General features: G+C 51.6%; 1 protein-coding gene across 1 annotated transcript in view; it reads right to left on the bottom strand.

Moving 5' to 3' along the window:
* The window catches only part of DAAM2 (dishevelled associated activator of morphogenesis 2), a 158,689-nt gene that overhangs the window by 43,395 nt on the left and 87,420 nt on the right, over positions 1-27,874 (bottom strand). Inside the window, 2 exon segments of the mRNA XM_021098661.1 lie at positions 320-409; positions 7,419-7,644. Coding sequence (XP_020954320.1) covers positions 320-409; positions 7,419-7,586 — 258 coding nt within the window. The 5' untranslated portion in view covers positions 7,587-7,644.

Genomic DNA, 27,874 nt, shown 5'->3' with positions numbered 1-27,874 from the left:
TGCCTTTGGAATAGATAAGCAATGAGATCCTGCTGTATAGCACTAGGAACTATATCTAGTCACTTATGATGGAGCATGATAATATGGGAAAAAAGAACGTATACGTGTATGTGTGACTGGGTCACCCTGCTGTACAGCAGAAAATTGACAGAACACTGTAAACCAGCTATAATGGAAAAAATAAAAATCATCTTAAAAGATAATAAAAATAAAGCAACCTAAAAAAACCAAAAAAAACTTGTTAAACGAATGAGGGAGCACTGAAGCTGCCCAGTGCAGCAGACCCTGAGGTGGCAGCAGAAGGGGAGAGAGAGGGCACCTTCTTCTTGCTGCAGTAGATCTGCCATTTCTTCTCGGGGGGCAGTGCAAACACAGCCTCCCGGTTCTTGTCGGTGAGATCCAATTCATCCTGCAAAGACAAGAAGAAGTACCTCTGAAACCCAGAGATGGTCGACAGTGGACTATTCAGCCATACAGGAAATTACAATTCCCCCAAATTCCCTCCCTAAGAGTCTCAAAGGTATGATAGGGACTTTTTATCTATCGATACACAGCTCCATGCCCCGCCCCCTTGCATCAACCCCAAACCCGTGGGTGGGGCTTCCAGCCAACCTTCCCTCATCTCCAGTCCCTGCCCCCTGCCCCTCCTCCTCCAGCCGGGACCCCCTCTGTTCCCTGCCCATCTCCTTCTTTGCTCTGCAGCTTTTAACTCTCTCACCCAGAGTTTCTTTCTCCCCTCGTTCTCCTGAAGCGTATCAACGCCATCAATAGAGATCTGACCGAGAAAGCAGTCAGTCGAGAGAGACCCGTTAGGTCTTTGCTCCCATCCTTCAAGGCTCTGTGCCCTTCCAGTCTCTCCCCGAGAGAGTCCCTGGCTCCCCCAGCCTCAGCATGGGTCCTGAGGAGACGGGGTCATGATGAGGAGCTGGGCATCTCAAGGAGAGCACTTGTCTGCTTCCCACGGAGGTGTGCCTGCCAAGAGGCAGCCCTCCACCCACACCACCACTGAGCTAAGGCTGTGTACACACAAGCCTGGGTGCCAGCAGCAGTACATGCTCCCCCTGGAGTAGGACTGGGGGTTTCTGACATCATCAAATTTAGGGTAATTCTATAGGTAGTATGGGATGATTTTATAGGTTTGACTGGGCTGAACGGCCCCTCAAAAGCTCTCTTATTGAAAATTCTTCATCCATGATTCATGGGGCTCATCGAAAAAGAAAACCATTAATGAGAAATGCGAACATAATGTACTTTCAACTCAATTCTTATAAAGTTTTTTTAATAAAAGCAAAACTTAAAGACCAAAAAAAGCATATTACTAATCTTTATATTTTCAAAAATGATAAATAATGAAAGTAATATCTAAGAAATTGTAAGGGTCTTAAATATCAATATTCTTCTCTTTATTCAGTGAGAACATTTAAGGCTTTCCTTCACATAGATCAGAACTGTCCAGTGGAAATCTAATGTGAGCCACATGTATTTTTAAAAAATTTCCAGTCACATTAAAAAGTTAAGAAGAGATGGAGTTCCCGTCATGACTCAGCAGTTAAGGAACCTGAGGATGTGGATTCGCTCCCTAGCTTTGCTCAGTGGGTTAAGGATCCAGTGTTGCTGTGGCTGTGGTGTAGGCCAGTGGCTACTGCTCCGATTGGACCCCTAGCCTGGGAACCTCTATATGCTTCAGATACGGCCCTAAAAAGACAAAAAAAAATTAAGAAGAGGGGTTCTCTTGGTTCCTACTATTGTGCAGGTTCGATCCCTGGCCTGGGAACTTCTACATGCTGCAGGTGCACACCCCCCCCCCAAAAAAATAAACATTTTTAAATAAAATAAAAAATTAAGAACTAGTTGAACATAATTTTAATGATACACTCATTTAATTCCAAATATCTAAAATATGGACATTTCAACATGTAATCAACATGTAAAAAAATGATCAATGAGCTATTTTACATTCTTTTTTTCAAATAAAGTCATGTCAGCGAAATCTGGTGTGGATTTCCCATCACAGCTCATCTTGGTTGAGACCAGCCATGTTTCAAGTGTCAGCAGTGTGACCAGTGGCTGCCATTCTGGAAAGCACACACAAGAAGAATTTGAAACAATGTCCATTGGTTCACCTGCCTTTGGAATGAAAGACTCCTGCAGATCTAATGCTAAAGAAAGGTTTTCCCTAGAACCATTCTCTCTGTCTCCCAGGAATGTCCTTAGTCAAGACTCCCAGACTCTGCTTGAAGTTTCTGAAGTCTTTCCTTTCCGGGGTCAGAATCAGAAATAAAAGAAAAAGAGAGTTACGTGCATCTGCCACTTCCCAGCAGAGACTGAATCTCTTCTACTTTTCCTTACGCAGTGGGTTCCAGCTCCCTGGCCTGCCCTCGCCATGGACCCAGGTCTAATTCCCAAGCCCAAAGCTGGCCTCCACCGGCAAGCCTTCCCCAGCCCCTCCCTTCCCGAACTCCAGAGCAATTATGTTCACCCTGTGTTCTGCTTCTTTCCTCACCAGTGCTCTCTATCACTAATCAAAAGACATGTCCTGGTGATTTGGTTCTGCCCAGGCAGGCTATGACTATGTAGAGTTTTTTTTTTTTTTTTTTTTTTTTTGGTTTTTGGTTACCCTGAAGCATATGGAGTTCCCGGGGCCCGGGATCAGATCTGAGCCACAGTTGCAATGCTGCAACTGCAGCAATGCTGGATCCTTTAACCCACATTTAATCCCCTGTGCTGGGGATCGAACCTGCTTCCTGGCACAGCAGAAACACCACTGGTCCCATTGTGCCACAGTGGAAACTCCACACTCTCTTTTTTCTTTTTTTTGGTCTTTTTCTAGGGTCACACCTGAGGTACATGGAAGTGCCCAGGCTAGGGGTCAAATTGGAGCTGCAGCTGATGGCCTACGCCACAGTCACAGCAATGCAGGATCCGAGCTGAGTCTCTGACCTACACCCATAGCAACACAGGATCCTTAACCCACTGAGCAGGCCAGGGATCACATTCCCTCTTTACTGAGTCTCTCCTCCTTTTCCTGGACAACCACACTCTCAGACGGTCCCTCCTACTTTGCTCTGTTCCTCTTGGGATGCCTTGGCTTCTCCTCCCTTCTCCTACCATCAGATGCTGAGATCCCATCTTGGGTCCTCTTCTCTCCTCCCTCCATGTGTCTCCAGGTGAAGCCCTCAGCCATTCCCAAGGACTCAGTGATTATCCTAAGCTCTCAAACCTGTACCTCCAGCCCACCAGGCTCCCGGCCCCCAACTACCTCCCGTACCGATCGACTTGACATTCTCCAGGTACCTCTCGCAGGTATGGAGTGTCGCTCTGTACCTGGCACTCTTCTAAGTGCTTTGTGTTCACTTGTTAAACTTGCTACAGCCCATTTTACAGGTGAGAAAAGTGATGTACAGAGAAAACATGCAAACTGAGCTCATCATTCCCGTCCCCTGAGCCTGGGTCTCCGCTGGCATATCCCATCCTGGGGCCCCAACATCCACCCACTTCCTCATGTAACAAACCCAGTGGCCCCTGATTCCTTCTCATTTATCAATCCCAACAAATCCTATGGTACTTCCTCCTCAACAATTCTTGATTCTGTCTACTTCTCCCCATCCTCACTGCCAACACTTTAGTCTAAGCCACCACTCTCTCTCGCCTAGATTGCTCCAAGAACCTTCTGAGGGTCTACACAGGACTTTTCTCCAATTCAGAGTACCCTGAATTCAGAAAGTAGATTGGATCACCTCATACCCCTGCTTAACCTCCTCAGTGGCTTCCCATCACCCTTAGGATCACATCCAGACTCCTTGGTTATCTCATGGCGATGGCATCCCCCACCACCAACCCCAAGGACCCAGCTCTTTCCCAAGGAGACTTTCACACCTGCTGCTTCTTCTGAGTGTGTGTGTGTGTGGGGGGGAACTCCATGGTATTACTCACTCATCCAGCCATCACTCTTCTTTCAGATCTTGGTAGAAGTTTCACTGTTTCAGAGGAGCCACCATGACCCCCAGGCTAAAATAAAGCTCCCTCCTAGACATTCCCACAGCCCCTCACTCACTCACCCCACTTGGCACTACTGTTCAAGATTGATTTTCCCATTAGACTTTCCTATTCGGGGCCAGAGGCGGCGGGGGAGGGGGGGGCGGGGCGCGGATGGTACCTGCTGGTGACTCACTAAATCCCCTGGCAGCCCCCCGGGGCCCAGCACACAGCAGTCTCTCAAGAAGTACTTTTCATTTGTTCGACCAATACCTCATGCTAGTGTCCTAGCAGACGACTTGTCTGACTCATCCTTGCTTTTGCCAAAGTATCTTGTAAACAAACAAACAAACAAAACCCAAAACAAAACCTCTGCCCACTTAAAATGCTCAAGAAATGCTTATAGACTAAAAAGGCCAAAGGAAGGGATGTCTGGTCATGTCCTTCTTTCCAAACTCATGCATCCCACTCAACAAATCCTGCCTGTGATAACGTAAGAAATATATATGTATTCATGTGTGTGTGTGTGCGTATATTTTGTTTTTAAGGCTGTACCTGCAGCATATGGAATTCCCAGGCCAGGGGTTGAATTGGAGCTGCAACTGCCAGTCTTTGCCACAAGCACAGCAATACCGTATCCCAGCCACATCTATGAGCTGCACCCACAGCTCCTGGCAATGCCAGATCTTAACCCACTGAGTGAGGCCAGGGATTGAACCCCACATCCTCATGGACACTAGGTTGGGTTTCTAACCCACCGAGCCCCAGTGGGAACTCCAGTAAAGAGATAAATTTTTTGATCTTTGTTCCCAGTTCCTATCATAGCGCCCCTGCATCCCTGGGAATATCGTAAAGGATCGAAGTGATAGGACTATCTTTTGTTCCCGACACAGAGCTCCTACATCCTTAATACCCTGGAATTTTCTTCCAGTGAATTTCCTTCTAGCAAAGTGACTGTTGCTGGACCCTAGATGGCTTCAAGGTGGAGGCTGGTTACCAGAAGGATAAAGCCTTGATTAGAAGCCTAGAACTTTCAGCCCCAAATCCCAAACCCTGGAGAGAGGAGAGGGGCTGAAGATGCAGTTAAAAATCTATCATGCCAAAACCACTTTTTTTTTTCTTTTAATGGCTGCACCTGCAGCATAGGGGTCGAATTGAAGTTGCAGCTGCCGGCCTACACCACGGCCCTGGCAGAGACAGATCAGAGCTGCATCTGCAACCTATGCTACAGCTCACAATGATGCCAGATCCTCAAGCCACTGAGTGAGGTCAGGGATTGAACCCTCATCCTTAGGGACACTACGTTTGGTTCTTAGCCTGCTGAGCCACAACAGGAATTCTAGAAACCACCTTAAAAGCCCCGAAATGGCAAGGCTCAGGGAGCTTCCTGGTAGGTGAATGTATCTAAATGCTGGGAGGGTGCTGCACCCCAACCTCCACAGGGACAGATGCGTCTGTGCTGGGTACAGGAGTCTTACCCTTTGGGGCCCTCCCCAAGCAGGTCTTTGTCTGGCTGTTCACTTGTGCTCTTTGTGTCCTTCACGATAAACTGATTATAGTACATAAAGTGTATCCCTGGGCTCGGTGAGCTAGCCGAGCAAATCATCAAACCCAAGGAGCGGAATCCCAGGAACCCCTGATTTGCAGCGACATGGGACAGAAGTGTGGGTGACCTGGAACCTGCTCCCTGTGATGGGCATCTGAAGCAGGGGGCAGTCTAGTGCACCTGTGGGGTCTGCACTAGTTCGGGGCAGTAAGGGTCAGAATTGAGTTAAATCATAGGACACCCGGTTGGTATCCATAGAAAACTGGAGACTTGCTTGGTACGGAAAACCCATGGATTTGGTGTCAGCAGTATTCTGAGTGAAAAACAGACCTTAGCAGGCCTAACAGAGATCAGGTCCCAATATTGCTCTACACAAGCAAACACTTTATTCTCTCCCACCCGGGCCCCCAACCTGAGGAAGGGTCTAAATCAGGACAATGAGGAGTTCCCGTCATGGCTCAGTGGTTAACATATCTGACTAGGAACCACGAGGTTGCGGGTTCCATCCCTGGCCTTGCTCAGTGGGTTAAGGATCCGGTGTTGCTGTGAGCTGTGGTGTAGGTCGCAGATGCAGCTCGGATCCTGCATGGCTGTGGCTCTGGTGTAGGCTGACAGCTAAAGCGCCGATTCGACCCTAGCCTGGGAACCTCCATATGCCTCGGGTGTGACCCTAGAAAAAGACAAAAAGAAAAAAAGTAAAAACATAAAAATAACTCAGGACAATGAGTTTTCCTGAACTTGAGGTGATGAGAAAGGTGGGTCAGGTCACTTTTTCACTTAACGAGCATGGCCTCATCTTACACTGGTCCTGTTTGAAGAGCTGGGTCTCCTTAATCAGATGCATCAATTACCAAATCCAGGACTGAAACCACATCCCCCAGCACACTGCCTTGTTTCTCTACGTGTCAACTATGAGAGTGAGGGGCCAAGAGCTAGTGGCAGATAACCTTGGGCTTATGGCTCTATGCCCCAGGGTTCAGGTCCTACATCCCAGGTTGGGGACTTCTTTGGTCTGCAGGCTTTGTCTCAGCATCAGACCTCCAAAGGCAGCAATCACGTGTCCTCCCCGTCCTGTCTCTTTGTGGTCAGAGTGTGACGCTTCTCACACAAGGGTCCCCACAAAGGCCTAGAGCGGCTGCTCGGGTCTGAATGGGCACCAGAATCAGGGGGAGCTGCTGCCTGGGTCAACAGCAGCACTGCCATCTGCCCAGGCTATAGTTGCAGGAAGTCACCATCCCAGACCCAAGCCAGCTCCAGGTGTGACCCAGGCATCTCTAGCTCCTTATTTCTTGTCATTTGGTGCCTGTTCTGGGTACCCAGCATCTACCTACAGAATACCCCCACCCCCGGTCTCCTCTTCCTGTATCTGAGATCAAAGGATCCAGGGACAGTCCAGTCAGTGAGCAGAAGAGAAAAAAAAGGCATGAAGTGCTCTGATGTTCTCAGCGGCTCCTCACGGCCTTGTTTCGCAAAAGCCTGGACCTGCTCCTTTCATTAGGATGACCATGAAAATTCTCAGATTAATATCAGTCATCACCCTGGGGCCACAGGCATAAACTCGCACTATCTCAGGAAAGCGGGAACTCATGTTTTCCCCACATACCAAAAAGCTGAAAAAGAATAAGGCCATAGCCTGGCCAGCATAAGACAGAAAGAAGAAGGAGGGATGAGGAGAAAGGGGATCCGCTGCTGCCCCGTGAGGCCTAGAATCGGGTGGAAATGGGAGGTAGGTCCACTCCTCTGGGGACGCGTTTCATGGAGTCCACCCCAGTGAGCAACCCTGCTTCTCCTGCCCCGGCCCCCAGCACGGGTCCCCCTGGCCTCTGCCTCGCTCTGCCTGCTCCAGGCATCCCCTTCCCCCCTTGTCCCCGCCCTCCCTCCCCTGCCCCTCGCTCACCACCAGCTCTGCGAAGCGGACGTTAAGCTCCTCTGGGTTCGGGATGGGACCGGAGAACTCCATGTACTGCAGAGGGTGCGTGTCCCGGAGGTTGATCTCGGGGAGGTTGCTGCCCCCAAAGCAGCACAGGAAGCCCAGGCCATGGCGGCTCCTCTTGCGGGGGGCCATGGTCACTGCAGGCCAGGGGGACGGGCCGCCGGCAGATGCCCTAGGTCCTCATGGTGACCTGGGTAGGACAAAGAGCAGGGGGTGGTCAGGCACGGCAGCCAGGTGGCCGGGGATGTGGTCCCTCTGCCACCGCAGCTTCTTGGCTCGACTGTCAGAAGCCCTCAACCCAACAGCCAAGACCTCTTTCCTCTCCCACAGATATTTCCAGAATCTCCTTTGGGCCCCGAGAGGAAAGAAGAGGGCTGGGACTTCTCGGAGGCCCGAGCTGGTCCTCGTGCCACCCTCTCGATGCCTGGACAGATGGGAGTCCTAGTCCCTGTCCTCTTGCAGGCAGGTTTCCAGCAGGGCTCAAGTTCTCCCTTGGTTCATTCCAGGGTCTGGGGACACCAGTTTAGAGGTGTCATCCCATGGGAGGGAAGGGGTGAAGTAGGCTGGCAGGGGAGACGTGGAGCTAGTTACACAGCCTGCCTCCGGCAGTGGGAGCCTCTGTGGGAGCCGAGGATGGAAGGCTGGCAGTGTTCTCCCAGGAGCAGCTGGATGGATGTAAACTATCAATAGGGCCAGGGTGACCTGCCCTGCTAGACAGAGGGAGTCACTAGCATGGACTCTGGGTCAGGAAATGGGACTGGTCCTTGGGATGCAGCTCAACCAGGAGAGTGAAGGAGACCTGGTCAAATGTGCTTTCCATCCTGACCAAGAACAGAGGACACCACCATGGCCAGAGGCCAGAACTGAGAGACGCCCCCGCAACAGTTGGGTGGGCACTGGAACAGAAAGGGTTAAAGCTTTGGTTTGCCACTGGAAGAGCCTAGTTCTATGGTGACCAGCAGGAGGAAGAACACTGGCCCTTGTCATTGACGCCACGTGGCTTCCAGGTAGATTCAGCCCAGTTATCCGCACAGAGGCTTCCTGAAAGGGCCAAACCATCCCTGACCAATGGTTCCTGCACATGTTTTCAGATCTGGGCCGGCTCAGCAGCAAGGCCATTGCTTGTCCATCACGCTGTTGCCCAGCCATCTTCTCCTCACACTTGTATATCTTAATTTTTTGGACATAAGATTTTGCCTTTATCCCTATTTCATATGACATCACAGGTTTGGGGGTCAAGATTTTTTTTTTTTTTTTTTTTTTTTTATGGCCGCACACACAGCCTGCGGAAGTTCCCAGGATTGAACCTGAGCGGCAACAGTGACCTATGTGGCAGCTGCGGCTACATAGGATCCTTTAACCCACTGCCCTGGGCTGGGGATCAAACCTACGCCTCCTCAGCCACCTGATCCGCTGCAGTCAGATTCTTAACCCACTGCGCCACAGCAGGAACTCCACGAATTTTTTTAATTGTAGTAAGATACCTATAACATAAAACTTACCATTTTACCATTTTTATGTGTATAGTTCAGTGGCATTAAATATATTCACATTATTGTGCGACTATCACCATCATCCATTTCCAGAATTCTTCAGTCTTACAAAATAGAAACTCTGCACCCATTAAACAGCAACTTGCCATTTCTCTCTCTCCCAGCCCCTGGCCACCACCATTCTACTTTCTGTCTCTGTGCATCTAAGGTATCTCACATGAGTGGAATCAGATGGCACATGTCCTTTTGGGTCTGGCTCATTTCACTTAGCCTACTGTCCCGGAGGTTCATACAGGTTGTAGCAGAATTTCCTTCCGTTTTAGGTGGATTACTACGCCATTGCATGGATACACCACTTTGGGTTTATCCACTCATCTGCGGGCACACACTTGGGGTCTTCTTCCTTGTGGCTACTGTGAAAAATGCTGCTGCTGTGAACATGTACAAATATGTACCCGCTTTCAGTGCTTTGGGGTCTATACCCAAAGGGGTCAAGGTATTTTTTGAGTCTTGACTCTTAGCTGTTTCTCCTAGAAGTGGGTCACTAACAGAATGATCAGAATGTCTCCGGGGTCTTGACTTACATCATTGCTAAAAACGTTCACCACAGCAAGGACACAGACAGGCCCAGAGGACATAGCTACCTCGCCTGGGAACGCCAAACAACTGGTCACTAACAGTCTCAGGGGACGGCCCTTTGACCAGCTCTGAACTCATGAACCCATGCAGTTATCTAGCCCTCTTTTCTTAAAGTTACCACAGGAGAGTGTTTCCTGAGTCCTTGTGGATCTCCAAATATGCCAAGTCTAAGGTCTTCCTTACTTAAAAAAAAAAAAAAGATAAAAGATAAAAATGTGGGAGGTCCCATCTTGGCTTAGTAGTAACCAGCCCGACTAGTATCCATCAGGACCTGGGTTCGATCCCTGGCCTCACTCAGTGGGTTAAGGATCTAGCACTGCCATGAGCTATGGTTTAGGTTGCAGACGTGGCTCAGATCTGGCGTTGCTGTGGCTGTGGTACAGGCTGGCAGCTGCAGTTCTGATTCAACCCCTAGCCTATGCTGCGGGTGGGGAACTTCCCTATGCCGCGGGTGGGGCCTTGAAGAGACAAAAAAAAAAAAGAGATAAATGTGGCATAACTTGTTCCTAGTGAACCCAAGGAGAGCACTGCTTTAGTTCCTAAGTGCTAACAATCCAGCTAATCACTTAGACACCTGAACTGGTCTCTCATAGAGGTCATGATGCATTTAATCATCATTCAAGAGTATTTTACAGGCTCCACTTAATCTTTCCTTTTTTTTCCCTCCAGCCACATCTGCAGCATGTGAAAGTTCCCAGGCCAAGGATCGAACCCACACCACAGCAGTAACCAGAGTCACAGCAGTAACAAAGTCAGATCCTTAACTGGATAAGCCACAAGGGCATTCTAAGCTTTATGACAAACTGTCTAACTGACCCAGGAGCACCTCAAATAACACACTATCTGAGGTTGCCTTGTGTTATTGGCCATTGTATGTAAATACTGGCTCTCCACAGCTACAGTGAAGCTTGAGGGCAGGTGCCCTGCCTCCTGCTTCTTTGACACCCCCCCCCCCAATTTTTATGGCTAATATGATGGCTTTCGCTTAGTAGGTGCTGAATATTTCTTGGTCAATTTGGAAACAACCTGTACTCATGGAAAAGGAAAAGAGGGGTCTTTAACAATCAGTCAAGAGATCTTGGTTGAAACCTGATTCCTAGCAGTTAAGCCATCAGGAACCCTTGCAGGGAACAAGGGGACAGTCTCGAGGCTGGGGGTGGAGGAAACAGCCTGTAGGCTGATGCAGAAGCCTCGTTTATGCTGGAAAGACCCGAAATAGGCAGCGGCTGAGGAACTCAAGGGAGCAAGGGAGGTGCTGAGGCTTTCCAGGGCACGCAATGACCAACGGCCAAGCAGGGGACAAAGCCCTGGCCCCTGATTGTCAGGCTCAGTAAAACACTAATTCTGCAGGCAGATAGGGGACGACCCTGGGTCCCCTGCCCGTTGTCAGTTTGGACTGAGGATACAGAGTCCAGACCAGGTCCCCTTTGTTTCATCAGCCTCCTAGATACAGCTGGAGGGCAAGGCTGCTTGGTTCCGGGCACAAAGCACAGGAAGGCAGATCCTAGAGGCGCTGGCGAGGCTGGGTGGACGGGGTTTAGGGAGGGATGGGCTGCCTTCACCTCCTCGACTTGTGGCTTCTTTACTCCCTCCCCTCCCTTCTGTCCTTCGTCGCCCTTCGGCTCCTGAGCCGGGCTTTACCGGGGAGGTGGGGAGTCTGGGGGTGGGAGCAGGGCTGGCATACAGCTGGCGTACCCTGTTAGTCTTACCCCAGCTGTTCACAGCTGTGACTGCTCTGATTGGCTGGCGCCCTGCCATACCTGTCCTTAAATCTTTCTTAAATCTTTCCAAAGTCTCCCCTGAGTACAGGGAGTAAGGCAGAGCAGCCGCAGGAGGGGGAGGAAGGAGGAAGCAGACCCAGACCCGCCACACAGGAAGTGCCGTCCAGTCCCTGCAGAGCAGGGCCCGGTGAAGCGCCGCATATTTGCCCTTTTAAGGGCGGTCTGCTCGACAGCTCCTGGGCATGTTTATGTTCCTGAGGATGCCCTGCTCCCCAGGACCCCCTCTTAACTCTGTTCTTTCCTCCCCTTCTCAGGGCCCTTCTGCACATCCAAGACTAAAACCACAGACCCATGGAGTTCACGTCATGGCTCAGTGGTCACGAACCTGACTAGTATCCATGAGGTTGCAGGTTCAATCCCTGGCCCTGCTCAGTCGGTTAAGGATCTGGTGTTGCAATGAGCTGTGGTGTAGGTCGCAGACGTGGCTCGGATCTGGAGTTGTTGTGGCTCTGATGTAGGCTGGTGGCTACAGCTCTGATTTGACCTCTAGCCTGGGAACCTTCATATGCCACGAGTGTGGCCCTGAAAAGACAAACAACAACAAACACAGGCTCTCAGCTGGAAAGCATCTAGCTTCGAGGCAGAGATCAGAAAATTGGAGTCCAAGGAAGAAAATGTCGTATCTGAGATCGCATGGCTACAGGGACAGAGCTGGGATTGAAAGCCAGGACTCCAGCGTTCAGGCTGTGGTCTGGTCACTGCCTCACCAGAGCCCGTCTTCATACATCAATGCCCCCTCCCAATCTGCCCCAGCCCCCCAGCAGCTTTCCTCCGTTAGCGAGGACCAGGCTCTAGAGCTCAGTTTAGAATGCGTACCAATCTCTAAGTTCCCCTCGAGATCAGGAGAGGGTCTGGGAGCCCCCAAAGGCAGCCTGCTTCTCCTCCACCAGGAGAAGGAACTGCTTCCATCTCTCACGGCCGCAGTTTCTCTCCCACCTCTGCTCTAGCACCTCCTTCCCTCCAGCAGAGACTGTGAAGTCAGACAGGCTGGGGTCTGCCTCCTGGCTTTGCCTTCCTATCTGGGGGGCCCTGAGCCTGAGGTCTTAACCTCTGAGAACCTCAGGTTCCTCCTCTGGGACGCCAAGGTCATAACAGCATCTTCCACATTCCTTACCGGGTGTCAGCGAAGAGCAAACGGTCTGATGTCAGTAAGCGGCCTAGAGCACCCTGGGCATTCACTCAAGAAGGCCAGCACTGCCGCTCTGGCTTCCCTGCCATGATCACCGGCAGGATGAGAACTGCCCTGCGCAGGCCCTGAGCGGTGAGCCTTCTCTGGGCGCAGATGGGGCTGCCGAGGTCTGGAGTTGTTGGAACTTGCTCAGCCAGATTTAGGAAGCCACCTATCTTTGCCTTTGGCAACTGGGAAGTCTGGGCCAGAGGAGCAGAGCTTCTCCTCAGGCTCTGAGCTGCCTCTAGTTGGAAAGGTAAACCCGGGCCACTGAGACTGGGCGGGGAGTGGAAAGGTGGAGGTGGCCAGAGGGATTCATTTCTGCAAAACCCCTTTACGAAGAGAAGCAATGGAGGATCCCTGACCCCCCATCAGAGGAGAACCGAGAAGTAATATGGAAAGACAGGAAGCAATGACAGAACAAAGCCCAGCAGACTTGAATTTGGGCCCAGAAATTGAACCTGCCCCCTTTCCCCAACATTTCTCTCCAAGGAAACATCCCAACACCAGCACCTCCGTGCCCTCCATTCCCTGGCTGCCCCCCACCCCTTCATCCTGGGGGGATGAGGACTGCCAGTCCCTAAACACAGACCAACTGGCTTATGCCACCAAGCCATCAGGTCACCACCAATCAGCCCTGCTTTGACCCCCCCCCCCAGGGACTTCCCCCAGGGCTCTGGGTGCAGCCAAACTTCACTGTCACAGCCTCCCGCATGACACATCCTTAACCAGGGGCTAAGTCATGGGACAGCTGAGGGTTGGGGGCCACAAGCCCATCCTTTCCGGGCCTTAGTTTCCTCCCTATGCCATGTCAGGGTTCGTTTCGACTGAAGACCTCCTCGGACCCCTTCAGCCCTGCCTGTCCACACTGCCTGGCTCAATCTCCTTCCCAAGAACCTGGCAGGGGCTCTTCTCGGTCTGCACTGGGCTCTCTCCCACCAGCCCCTACATCTCACCCCAAGCCTGGAAGCACTTCCTAGCACTTGCGTTCAGAACTCCTATCTGGTCTGTAAAGATGAAAACCCTGACCCTTGATCCTCAACCCCGACCCCTACCCCCCTCGACACACCAGTTTTTATACTAATTAAAACTTGAGCAGCCCAGTATCATTAGCGCTTACTCCTGCCTCTTAAGTAAAAGCAGAGCAGCATTAGTACTTGAGACTTTGGTACTTGCCAGACACCAGGCTATAGCTGCCTCTCAGTCCCATAAGAACACTCTAAGATGGAAGGCATCACTTTAAAGAAGTTATTTGGAAAAAAAAAAACAAAAAACCCTGGAGTTCCCGCTATGGCTCAGCAGGTTAAGGACCCGACATTGTCTCTGAGGAAGCAGGTTTGATCCCTGGCCTTGCTCAGTGGGTTATGGATCCAGTGTTGCCTCAAGCTGCGGCAAAATTCGCAGGTGTGGCTTGGATCTGGTGTTGCCCTGGCTATGGTGTAGGCCAGTAGCTATAGCTCCAATTTGACCCCTAGTCTGGGAACTTCCATATGCCACACAGGTATGGCCGTAAAAAGAAAAAGAAGAAGAAAAACAAAAACCAAAACCCTATGGTTCAGAGACGTTAAGTAACTTGCCTAGAGACACACAGCTAGTGATAGGACAGCTAGGATTCAAACACATGACTTTTGTAGGTCGGCAGCTATAGCTCTGATTCGACCCCTAGCCTGGGAACTTCCATATGCCATGGGTGTGGCCCTAAAAAGAAAAAAAAAAAAATCATGATTGAGCATTTCCTATGGGCTGGGCCACCTATTTTCACAGCTCTGTAATCTCATGTCAGCGTCACAGTGACCTTGCCAGGCGGTTATTACTACCATCTCCCCTTACAGATGATGAGACTGGGGCTTTAAAGCTGTAACACGGCTGATCATGTGAAGGTGCTAAGAGACACAGCCTCCAAGTTCATGGTTCTTGTCACGGCATCAAAGCTCTTGGAACCAATGCTGTGACTTTGCGATGTTCAAGTTCCTTCTCTTGGAGCTCCATGCATGGGGGTGACAGGGCAGGGATGTGCTATGGCGTCTCTCCTTGGCCACCTTCCAAGTGCCAACAAGGAGCTGGGCACTGTGCTGACAGCTTTTTTCTTTTATTCTTTTTAGGTCTGCACCTGTGGCAAATGGAAGTTCCCAGGCTAGGGGTTGAATTGGAGCTGCAGCTGCCAGCCTACACCACAGCAACACCAGATCTGAGCCACATCTGTGACCTATGTAGCAGCTCACGGCAACACCAGATCCTTAACCCACTGAGCGAGGCCAGGGATTGAACCTGTATCCTCATGGACGCTAGGTCATGTTCTTAACCCACCGAGCCACAATGGGAACTCCCGTGCTGACAGTTTTGTGTTTTAGTTCACGTATTGCCCCCAGCCCTCCAACAGCACGACCAACCCTTCTACCTGATGATTGCTTTAAGTCTCCAAAAGGTCAGGCCACTTGCCCAGCAACCACACCCTGGGGTAAGGGGCTGGGTTCTGAGGACAGTGGTGGTGCCCTTGAACACACGTGCTTTTAACCAGCTTCTCGCCCATGTGCTGGACACTGACCCACGCGATTAAGACTCGGGAGTAAACAAGGCATGGTCTCTGTCGAGGGGGAGAGACGGGGTCGGGGCGAGGGAGTCAAGGCAGTGACAACACAGAGGGTCGGGTGAGAGAGACTGAGAAAGGGGACCTGGTCCAGCCTGGGGGGAGGGGAAGAGGAAGTCAGGACAGGCTTCCAAGAGAAGGCGACGTTGAGCTAGTCTTGAAAGAGGTGAGAGACTTAAGGAAGGGTGCGGGAGGTGGGAAAGGCATTCTGAGCAAGGGAACAGCGGAAGCAAAGGCACGAAGCCGGATATGGCTGAGCGTGCATGAAGCCAGGGTCCTGAACCGCGTTGTGGCTACACTAGCAAAGAAAGGGAGTCTACGGGGTATCCGAGTACCTTGACTGGATGGCAGAGCCCAGGCATCCTGGGGAGCCTGCTCCTTTGCTCTTCTCTCCCCACCAGGTCCAGTGGGTGGGTGGATGGGACCCAGAGTTCCCCAGAGCTGCTGCCTGAGCCATAGGGAAGGTAAACGATGTCCTGTTTCCCAGGAAGGAGCAGCCTTCCCTACATACCGCCCCTTCCTGGGCCACTGGGCGGCACCTGTGAAATGGCCCCTGGCCCTGCTTTCCCAGGACTTGGTTTCCCAAGGAAGGGTCTATGCTTTTCCATCCCAAGCTACACTTTCCGTCTCCCTGTGTCTACCTACACCACGCCTGATCCCTCTTCAAGCCCCTGAAGACCCTCTCCTCATGCCTGGAGGACAGCAAACAGGCCTGGGACCCCCACAACACTCTCTACCCTGCTTCCGCCCTGAAGCTGCCTGAGTTGCCGACATCCAACCCTACCCCACAAACTTGGCTGGGTTCTGTTCCACTGCCAGCCTCTCTGTGTGACTTCAGACACATTACTTAGCCTCTCTGAGTCTGTTTCCTTATCCATAAAATGGGGGAGATAACAATAGGACATATTTGTAGGGTTGTCAGGTGGATTAAATTAGTTAATATTTGTAAAGTACCTAGAACAGTGTCTAGGACTAGCCAACATTATCAACAGCTATATAGATAAACAACCCTTATAATTACGAAGAAACCTGAATGTGGACTGTCAGCTCTCTATGTGAATGACTCTTAAATGTTATTACAGGGGCTGGCAAATATCACAGGTGTCACATCCAGCCAGCAGCCTGTGTTTGTAAATACACTCTGATTAAGGCACAGCTAGACCTACCCATTCATCATCTATGGCTGCTTCACGTGACAGGGACCCTAGAGCCACAAAGCCAAGAATATTTCCTACCTGGCCCTTTATAGAAAGTTGATGGATTGCTGTGTTATTAGGTCGAATCATCTGTAGCCGATGCTGTTCAATTCTTTTTAATCTACAAAGTCATCAGGTTCTTACAGTTCAACTCAGTAGAGCATGCTGGTTCATCACGCGCCCTGTCTTACATACTGAAACGGGAGTACCATGCTCTGAAGCCAGGGATTCTAATCATAATAAAGTTATGGTGGTTGTCTTTTGAGCACCTAGCATGTTCAAAAGTTTATCTCAAACTTCCACCACACTCCTGCAGGGTAAATACACTCACTGCCCTGCTCACCCCCTTTACAGATAGGGAAATGTGACGCCCAGAAAGATGGAAAGTGTGAGAGTTCCTGCTGTGATGCAGTGGGGCTCTTCAGCATCTCTGCAGTACCAGGACTCAGGTTCAATCCCCAGCCCGGCGCAGTGGGTTAAAGGATCCAGTGTTGCCACAGCTGCAGTGTAGGTCGAGAACTGCAGCTCTGATCTGATCCCTGGCCCAGGAACTCCAGATGCCGGGAGGCGGCCAAAAAAGGAAAAAGAAAAAAAAAAAAAAAAAAGATGTAAGATGTGAGCCTGACTCCAATCGGGCCTCCAGACCCCACCCCTACCATTGCGCTCCTGCTGGGTGCTAGGAAGCTGCTGGGAGTGAGAGCCGGCTCTGATTAGGACAAAGAACGGAGAGCAGGAAGCCCCCCATGTCCCCACCTCTCTTCGGGCCCAACTCCCATATGGCCATGTGGTGGCCAGCCCAGTCGTGACTTCCCTGTGGGCCTCAGGACGGTACTCAGAACAATCTGACTTGTGTCCCGAGAGCCGCAGGCAGTGCTGGGGAGGGGGCGGGAGCACTTTCGAAAATAAGCAAGCTCTCTTTCCAGGACTAGGGGAGCTATTTTTAGCAGCTGCCTAAATGATGGTTTCCCCCTCTGCTCTGGGAAAGGCAAGAAAGCAAAAGTCAACTCTTGCAGCCCCAGAGTCCCCCCAGTGCAGGCTGTGGGTGGGAGAAGAAGGGAAAGGGGTGTCTTGCTGGGAAATGGAAACTGAAAAAAGTCCCCCAAGTGACATTTCTCTGACTTGGGGGCGAGTGTGGAAGTTGTGGATTTTCCCATCAGTGTTCTCATTTGGGGAAATGATAAAGAGAATATAGGTTTCTTTGTCTCACGAGGACAGAAAACAAGCAGATAGTAGCTCTCGAGAGTCACCATCAAGTGTGCATTCATTTGCTCGCTATTCATTCACTCATTCATTTATCCTCCATTCATCCCCCAAGTGGTTTTAAATGAGCCAAACTTTAAATCCTATCCTCAGAGTTCCCTCGTGGCTCAGTGGGTTAAGGATCTGGTGTTGTCGACTGCTGTGGTGTGCGTTTGATCCCTGGCCCGGGAACTTTTGCATGCCATGGGCACAGCGGAAAAAAAAAAAAAAAAAAAAGCAAAAAATCCTCTCATCATCGAGTTGACTGTGTTGTTAGGGAGGCGAGTGTCTGACCCAGCAAATGCAAGGGGGGGAGGTGAAGCTCAGGCCCTGGGACTGCAGAGAGTAGGGAGCGGCTGCTGGCCAGCTGGGGTGACCTGGAACGTTCACCAGAGGACGTGGCATCCAAGCTGGGTCTCAGAGGAAAGAGGCTGACCCGTGCCAGAGAGAGGGTCCAAGAAACCTACTCATGACAGCGGTGTGCCAGAGTGAAGACCTGGCATCAAGGTGAGTGCGGGGCTAAGGGCAGTGGTTTTAGGCTGGAAGCAGGGCTCAGAGGGCTGTGGGAAACAAGATGGGGACGAGATAAAGGCAGCCCTTGAAAAAGCGGGGGGCGAGGAGAGGGAGGGAGAGAAGAAGGAGGAGGTGGAGATGGCAGCTTAAGGATGGGTGGTTCATGTTCCCGTCGGGGCGCAGTGGTACAAACCCGACTGGGAACCATGAGGTTGTCGGTTCCATACCTGGCCTCGCTCAGTGGGTTAAGGATACGGCGTTGCCGTGGTCATGGCGTATGTCTGTAGCTACAGCTCGTATTAGACCCCTGGAACCTCCATATGCCCCGGGTGTGGCCCTAGAAAAGACCAAAAAAAAAAAGGATGGTTGGTTCATTGGCTGAGCAGTTGATTGGCTAATAGTAAAGATTTGGTGAATGGCAGCACCGTGTCAGGGCGACAAGAGAGACAGACCGGAAGCAGCTCTGTCTGCGGAGGAGCTAAAGAGAACCTGAGCTGCCAGAAGAGGAGGGGACAGAGGACAGGGACGTCACGAGGGGTGTGCGCACCCACACGCGTGTAAGTGGACCAGGAGCTTGACAGGACACGGGCTGGGCAGAGAGCAGGGGCCTGGGCTGAGGGTGGGAGGCGGTGCCGGGGTGGGGCTCTCTGGGCAACAGCTGTGAAGTGAAGGAGAAGAAGGAATTTCAACACCCAAATCTCTGCCGCCCAATAGAGCCAGAGGTTTGGGGCTCCAGGCCAAAGGGAAACCACCCTGCCTGTGACAACCCGTTGCCCCACCCCCTTCTGCTTCCGGGAAGCCAGCCCCGCCCCTGCCCCGCCCCCCAGACCACACTAATGGGAGCAGGGCTGCAGGGGAAACAGCGCCCCCTTCCTCCTGCCAGTCTCCCACCCAAGGGTCCCCAGAGCTGAGAAGTCACATTACCCCAGCCGTCCAGGGCTAGGAGAAGCACCACCCTCTTCACCAGGCTTCCTGGGGTCCCGGACAAAGGCATCTGTCCCTCAGGAAGGCCAGACCTTGAGGTCCTGCCATGGCAACCTGGCCTGGGACCCCCCCGCTGGTCCTTTGCCCCACTCTGGACCCTGGGCCCAGTCTTCCCCAGACATTGTGCCCTCCTCAAAGTCTTGCAAGCCCCCCTGAGCATCCTGCACCCAGACCAGAAAAGGCCCTGTGTGTACCTTGGGGCCTGGCAGGACATAAACCCTGGTCCGCAGGTACATTCTGGAGGGCAGGGGCTAGGGGAGGGGGAGCTGAGCTGACTCCCATAAGACAGGTGTTTGCAAAGAGTGACCCAGGGTGAGCCCTCACCTGCCCCTCACTCTTGTTCATACAATTCCATCCATCCATCCATCCATCTGTCCATTCCTTCTAACAAATATTTGTTGAGCAACTAAGCACCTTGCTAAGAGCTGGAAAAAATACAATGGTAAACAAGAGTTCAACTTGGTGGGAAGGGCAGTGGCCCATCAAATAGACATAATACAGTGTGGCTATGAGGTACAGATACTTGGATCCGGGGATGTCTGCAGAACTACCCAGTTCGGGTCCCATTCTACCCTGAGTTCTCTGCGCATACAAAGGGTTTAAAGGGAGCATCATATAGTGAAATGAGCGCTGGGATGTAATCAGAGATGCTATCAAAGATTTAGAGCCGGATACCCATCCAAGGTTTACTAATATTATAACAGACTGAAAACAGCCAAGATATTAAATCATAAGGATTGATTAGATAGATAATAGATAGACATAGTAATATATCTTCACACACACACACACACGAATGACAGCTTGAAGTAATTATCTTTGGGTTGCTAGAGTTTAGGGTTATTTTTCTTATCCTTTCCAGGATTTTTCCAAATTTTCCAAACAATGACCATGTATTATTTTCATCAGAAACAATAATGTTATTTTTAAAAGAAGAAGATAAACCCTAGGCTAAAAACACGGAGGCTCGAGGCTGAGTCCCAACTCTGGTCCAGCAGGCTACCTGGGCGAGACCGGGCAAGAGGGCCTCATTGCTCTGAGCCTTGTCTGTAGATGAGGAGGTCAAATCCTGTGCTCTCCAGAGCTGCCTCCACACTGGACACTGGGCTCCGTGCCACAGAATACACGAGATGCTAAATGGTGCTGGTTGAATGGAATCCTATCCCCTGGGCTCCCATTTGTTCATCCTTCAATCCTCCATTCAATTGTTCATTCCTTCCACCTCCCCTGTTTCCAGCGCACTGTCTATGCCTGGCGGGCTCGAGGGGCAAACTACACAGACGCAGCTCCTGCCTGCAGGGAGCGAGAGTCTGCCAAGCGAGGAACCCCTTCCCTTGTTCCTTTTCTTCCCTCTGGAATAGGCTGTCCTGTTAACGCTTCTTGCCACCATGGTCCCCAAATGCCTCGAGTGCATGTGTTTCAAACACCAAGCTCCACACCTGCTCTGGCCCCACAGAATCTCAGGCAGAGACCAGTGCTAACCTCTCGTGTTCCCCTCTCCCCCCTCCACCATTCTGCAGACAGCCCTTCGGGTAACGATTCTAGGGGCACCTGATGCTGCGTTCCTAGGTTCAGCGTCCCTCAGCGTGCCCAGGCCACCTGCTCCAATTTCTAGGTCTGGCCACTTGGGGGGGCCACAAACCCCACACCAACCAAGTGCAGAAATCAGACGTACCCCCTACGTGCCAATGAGGACATGGCAGAACCGGAACGCTCCTGCACCGCTGGCGAGAGTGCAAAATGGCTCAGCCACCAGGGAAACCAGGTGGGCTGTTTCTTAAAAAGTTAAACTTAGAGCTCCCTATGATCCCATCATTCCACTCCTGGGTATTTACCCCAAACAAAGACAGCATCTGCCCACACAAGGTCTTATTCCTGAATGTTCAGAGCAGATTTGTGATAGCCGTAAACTGGAAGCAACGCTGTGTAAACAAACTGTACAGTGTCCCCATGGAAGAGAATACTACTCAGCAATGAAAAGGAGTGAACTATTGATATACGCCACACATAGACAGAGCTCAAAATAATTGTGCTAGATACAAGGAAGCCGAGGATAAAAGGGTGCATAATGCATAATTTCACTTGCCTAAAATTTGAGAAAATGCAAACTAACCTATAGTGCTGGAAACTGGGGGTGGGAGTGATTGCTTATGGAGGGGGTAGAGGTGGGCAGAGGCGGGTGGATTATACAAGGGCACAAAGGAATTTTGGGGGATGATGGGCAAGCATGATCTTGGTGGTGATGGATTCAAAGGTATATGCCTATACTAAAATGTATCAAATTATGTACTTTAATTATGTAAAGCTTATAGTATGCCAATGACACCTCAATAAAGTTCTTAAACAAAATAGGAGTTCCTGCTGTGGCTCAGGGGGCTTAAGAACCTGACTGGTATCCATGAGGATGCCAGTGCAATCCTTGGCCTCACTCAGTGGGTCAAGGATTTGGCGTTGCCCTGAGCTATGGTATAGGTCACAGACTCGGCTTGGATCTGGCATTGCTGTGGCTGTGGCCCCTAGCCTGGGAACTTCTATATGACGAGGGTGTGGCCCTATAAAAGAAACAAAACAAAATGGGTCTATTCATAGCCTCACAATATCCAACCACGAAGGGCTCTGGCCACTGCAACTGGCAACCCTCTGGAAGATTGCTAATATCATCAGCTACTCTATAGGTTCTAAGAAAGACCTCCGAACTCAGGGACTGGGGGACGGGCAATCAGGAACTCCCTCCAGGCCCAAGTCTCTGCTGATCTGGTCTGGTCTTCCAGGAGACGGGCAGTTTACCGTAAAGAGCTTACGCTTTCACATTAAGCCTGTGACTGTTATTTAGAGCCTGTGAGCCTCCTTTCCCTGTGGGCACACGGACCACAAAGCTCACCCCCCAGAGCTACTTGAGCAGCAAACAAAGAGCACAGATCGCAGCACTGGGCACATCACAAGCCGTCAGCCCGCGTTCCCTTCCCTTCCCTGGCCCCTGGAAGCAGGAGAGAAAGCGAGAGGCCTCCAGGCGCTGAGGAAAGAACCAACCTGGTGGCACCTGGATGTCTCTGGGGGCAGAGCTAAAATGGCAACAGCCCTGAGCTGCTGGGTGGGTAAAAACTGGGCCCCCCGCATCCTCAGTTACAGTCCTGAAATTTGTTAGAGGTAGACACGGTGGCAAAGCAGACTGAGAACGGTGGCCATGACATGGAGTTTTCAGGACAAGACACCAAGAGGGATGTGAGTTTGGGGTGGGGGGACCCCCAACCCTTGCACACTGGACAAGGAAGAATAGGAGATGCTCAAAAAGGACCAAAGCAGGAAGGGAGGGAAGACATGGACACTTGCTGGCGTATGAGAGAGTTTGACGCTATGGTGCAGGGCTGGGGGGGAGGGGGGCGTGGTGTGTAAGCACATGTTGATAGAGTGATGTGTGCAGAGTGTGTGTTTCTGTGTGTACGTGGTGTGGGACAGGTGTGCAGCTGGTGCATGTATGTATGGTGTGTGAATACGTGTGTTCATCCCCAGGAAACAAATACACAAGATTCTAACTTACCAAGTCTCTGCACAGAGAAGACCCAGACGCCCCCCTGGAAGTATACGGGCAGAGGAAAGAGTAGTATCACTGATCATCAGCCCCCAGACCCATTGAAAATCAGCCCGAGCTGCTCAGTGTATAAGGAGCTGCCCAAGCATAATGTTCAGGAGATGTGACTGCAGGCAGGCAACATCTTGTCTTCCCTTTCCCATGGGAGGCTGGGAGCAGAGACCCACCAAAAGATGCTGGTACCTGCCGTGGACCAGAGATTGGTTGTTCCCATTCATCATTTCATTTAATCTCAAGACAACCCAGGAAAGGCAGTATTTTTAACTGATAAGGATGCAGGTTCAAAACCAGGAGATGACACCCAAACCAGGGCCCTTTGCTGTAATGCACCGTCTCATTCCAACACGGTTTTGATTCCGTTCTGGAGCATGTGTGTAAACATGCACGTGTGGTTGCGTGTGTTCCTCTCTGTGTGTGTGTGTGCAACTCCCTTGGTGTATGTTATAATGGAGGGTACACCCCTTCTGCCTCTGCTCTTTGAAATTTTGGCGTTCTATTTTAGCCACGTCCCCAATAACAAAGGGATGGGAAAAAAACACAAACTGCTGATAAAAATGTATCCCCAAACTATTCCAAGCTCCGCATTTTACAAGCTAGATATTCAGCACATTTTTCAAGAGAAGGATGCTAACATTTACTAAGAGCGAGGCTGGGCTCAAACGTTCACATCTACTATTTCACGTCATCATCCCGACCTCCTGCAAAGACGACAGTGACACACGGTCACATACAGGGAAATTAAAGCCTAGTGAAGGTAAGCTGCTCGCCTGAGTGAGCAGAGTTCATAAAACATGTGAACCTCAGTCTAGTTGATTCCAAGACTCAGCAGCGCCTTCCCACCGCACAGGGTAAACAGTGTCCCCCCCATCCCCAACAGCTTCCTGTGTGCCCCATCCCTGCCCCATCGCATCTCTCAGGGAAGAACTCAGCACTTGAGTGCAGAGAGGCCCTGTCCCCCAGCCGCAGCCAGCAACCGGCCCCATCATCTTACCGCACACACTGAGTCACGAAAGGTCCAGGCCATCCCATCTTCTGGGCCAGCCTCTTGGGTGTGCGAGTGGGCACCCTCAGAAGGGCCCCCCGGCTGGGTTCAAGGCTCTGCTGTCACCGTCTTGAAATCTTTAATACCTTGTGAACAAGGGGCCTTGCGTGTCCATTTTGCACTGGGCGCCGCAAACCATGCAGCTGGTCCTGCCCATCTTCCAGGCAGCCAGCACGGGCAGCCTCTCCCAGGAAGAGCAGCCCAGCCAGCCACGCCCTGTGTGTTTCCAAAAATGGTACCCGCAGTCCCTGAATGGTCAGGACGGAACAGGGACAAGTTACTTTAATCTGGGGTGGCTTCCTGCCCGAACGGCCTTGATGGGCAACTCCGTAACTGCTGGGCTGCTCCCCGCCCTGATCTTTCCTCCTCGTCCCACCTCACGCTCCGTCGCCCGCTCCCTGGTCACTCCTCCCCGAACGCACCATTGCTCAAGGGATTAAAATTCCTAGAGGGCACTGGACACTTCCGCTTTATCTCCGACTCCCCGCCACGGGGCTCTTTCCACACCCACAGCAGGAACTTGCTGAGAGCAGATGGATTAACTACACTGCAGTATTTCCTGAATTCTTGACCTTATCACTTCGAAGACCTATCAGCAAAGTGATGACTTTCCAGTACTCACACACACAGAGTGTGTGTCCTTCGGCATTAAAAGCAACAGAATACATTAGCTTTGACATAGAGATTTAAAAAAAAAAGTTCTATGAAGTTCCCTCAGCAGGTTAAGGATCCCACAGCTGTCACTGCTGCAGTGCGGGTTTGATCCCTGGCCCAGGACTTCCGCATGCCGCTGGAGCCACCAAAAAAATGGTTCTCCTTGTTCTACGTGTGGGTTCACAATATTCTCCCCGACCCCATCCTCATGGCCACCCCTGCTTCCTCCTTCTCTCCATCCCCTCTGCAGACCCCACCTCCTCAGGCAGCTTTCCTAACCACACTCGTCTACCTGAATTCTCCCCAATAAACCCATAGCCCTTGCTGTCTACTCTGTTAATGGGACCCTTCATCATGTACCACTTTGTGGCACTTCATATTTGATGTCTTCTATTAGTGGATATTTTATACCAATATAAGATATCTCCCCTCATCTAAGCTCTGAACCCCCCAAGAACATGACCCAATGCCATGTGTACAGCAGGTCCTCTTCCTGAATGACAGTCACCTGATGGCAAGGGGGTGGGAGGGGAGAGAAAGAGGAGAAAGGCAGTAACCCTCCCCCCCGAAAGAAATCTGCACAGCAGACCCAGTGAACTCAGGCCCTTCAACCTCTTTTCTTCTCAGAGCCCACGGGAGGTCAAAGGCATCCAGACCTTGGCCAGACACCGTCAAGAGGCGTCTCAAGTGCACTGCACCAGAGGCAAAGGCGCGCACCTTTGAAAACCGGCATGACTCAGTGAGATCTTGGCATTCCCAGACAAAACACTGGATGTTTTCATTTCTGTTTGGTTCCACCTCTCTGCTCCCTCCCAGCAAACAAAGGGCATCTCATGCGGAAAAAGCCCAAGAGGTATTTTTCCTCTCTGTGCTTCCAGGAATGGGATGGTTCGTCCAAGGGAAATGAGACTTTGGCTGCAGGCCTTCAGGCTACAGGAGCCGGGGTTTCCTACTGGAACTTAGACCATCCCCTCCGCAGCCCCCCTTGCCCAGGGAGCAGTCTCTCTGCCTGGCCTCCCCCATGCCTAGATCACCTCTCTTTGAACCGGACATCCCTGCAAGCTGTGCCTTGATTCTCTCCACCCAGAGCAAGTAGGTAGAAGGCTTTATTTACCCAGCAGGGGGCCCCATCTTCTTCCCACCTCCCTCCTCAGGCCCCACCTCCCCTGGAAACCGCACTTCTGCACATCAGCGTCACCTCCTTCCATCCTGTCCCCAACCCCCCGAGGCCCAGCGCCCAGTTCCCTCGTCGTCGTCCTGGTGTTTCAAGACAATGTGAAATCCCACCTGCCTGTCCCCACACTCCAGGCTCTCTGGCCTCTGTGATTTCAACCAGCTGGTTGGCCTCGCCTGGCGCACCCCCTCTGCGGCCCTCCCCACGGCCCTGGCCACTCACCTGGCACACCTGCTCCTTCCAACCCTCCTTAACATCCTGTGTTCCTTCCATCAGCTGGCAGACAGAGCCACTTTCCGGAATTACTGTCACTCTCACTGGGCGGTGACCTCCTTGAGGTCAGGGACAGGGTGGCACAGTCTCTCAGGAACCCCGTGCCCAGCACAGAGCCAGGCCTACGGCAGATGCGCTGGGGCTTTGCCGAGGTTCACAGCCCGGGTCTCTGTCTTCCTCCCAGACCCTCTCTCCCTCCCAATGACCCTTCCATCCACACTGATTTCAGAGGAATTCAGCAGTGGTCACTCCCCAGCCCTCTGTGCCTCGGTCTCTGGCTCCTTATTTCCAACTGCCCACATTTCCCTTCAGAGGCGCTGGCACGGTGCCCACCAACTTCCTCTCAAACCGCCTTCGTCTCCTCCCCGCTTCGGACCACCCCGGCTTTTCTCTGTGAATAATGCCACAGTCCTGAGGTTCAAACCACAGAACCATTGTTAACTCTTCCCCTGTCTCAAGAACCGCTACAGGCCAGACATTCACATGCACTCTCTCATTTAATCCTCATCAAACCCTGAGAGGTGGGTATTAGCACCCTGAGTGTACAGACGAGGAAACGGAGAGGTCAGGTGCCCTGCGCAAGGTCACAAGCATGTAACTGACCGAGCTGGGATGAGAGGCAGGTTTTGACAGGTTGTCCTACAGTCCCAAGCCCATGTACGTACATATGCATGTACGTACACACATACTAGCATGCACACGCAGGCACAGGCCCTTTTTTTTTTTTTTTTTTTTGTCTTTTTAGGGCCGTACCCACAGCATATGGAGGGTCCCAGACTAGGAGTCAAACTGGAGCTGCAACTGCTGGCCTATGCCACAGCCACTGCAATGTGGGACCCGAGCTGCATCTATGACCTACACCACAGCTCATGGCAACACCGGATCCTTAATCCACTGAGCAAAGCCAGGAATCAAACCCGTGTCCTCATGGACGCTGGGTCTGTTAACCACTGAGCCACGATAGGAACTCCCCACTGTTCCCTCCTTTGTGTTATAAATTACCCCATCAGTCTCCAAGCACAGTTGACTGCACTGAGAATGCATCCCGTTTGGGCCCTTTGCTCCTCCGTGTGGATGCTCAGGCTGCACTCAGACACACAGGGCGGGGCGGTGTGCTCACAGAGTGGGGGATGGGGGCCATGGGTCCTGCAGCACTGACCGCCCCTCAGGCTCATTCAGTGAGCTGGCACGCTCTCGGCCCAGAACCATTTCTTCAAGGCACCCTCCTTCCTTACCGGTTTGGCTGATCAGGCTGGGGCCGACCCTCTCCTGCTGGACTCTGCCTGCACCGAGCTCTCTGCTCCTCTTGGCCTCAGGCCAAAAGCTATCAACAAGCCACCCACCTGGAACACAGCCTGGGTCCTCAGCTCTCCTCCCTCAATTTAGCTCTTGGTTTCCCCACTTTCGGCAGAAGATCTCCAAGGACAGTGCCTCCTAAGGGGCTTCTCACCGATGCAGACCCCAATGCCCTGCTCTTGGAGCTTCTGAGTCCTCAGATCTCAGGTAAGGACCCAGGAATCTGCATTTTTAACACATTCCCCCAAGGGAAGGGGATGTAGATGGTTTCAGTCACTCTCCATTCCCTTCCCTTCTCTTTCTCCACCATTTAAAAAATTTTTAATTATTATTATTGTTCTTTTTTCTTTTTAGGGCTGCACCCGCAGCATATAGAAATTCCCAGGCTAGGGGTCAAATCAGAGCTACAGCCGCCAGCCTACACCACAGCCATGCCAGATCTGAGCCACTTTTGCGAACTACACCACAGCTCGTGGCAACATTGGATCCTTAACCCAGTGGGCAAGGCCAGGTATCAAACCCACAACCTCACGGTTCCTGGTCGGATTTGTTTCTGCTGTGCCACAACAGGAACTCTTCTTTCTCTTCTATATCATTGTACCAACCTCTTTTCACAATTTTGTGATCAAATCTCTCAAGTTTTCATCCCTGGCTGCACAGTGGAATAATGGGGGCATTTTGAAAAATGTCTGTACCTGGATCCCAACCAGAACCAGTAGAAGTGGAACCCCTGGGTGTATGGCAGGGAGCCACTGGGGTGAGCAGGTCATCCTGCTTTACCTACAGGTATCC

Source organism: Sus scrofa, chromosome 7 (assembly GCF_000003025.6).
Source record: "Sus scrofa isolate TJ Tabasco breed Duroc chromosome 7, Sscrofa11.1, whole genome shotgun sequence".
In the NCBI taxonomy this organism is placed as follows: domain Eukaryota; kingdom Metazoa; phylum Chordata; class Mammalia; order Artiodactyla; family Suidae; genus Sus; species Sus scrofa.
The sequence above is the reverse complement of the archived record's forward strand: the minus strand, read 5'-3'. Positions and strand labels throughout refer to the sequence as shown.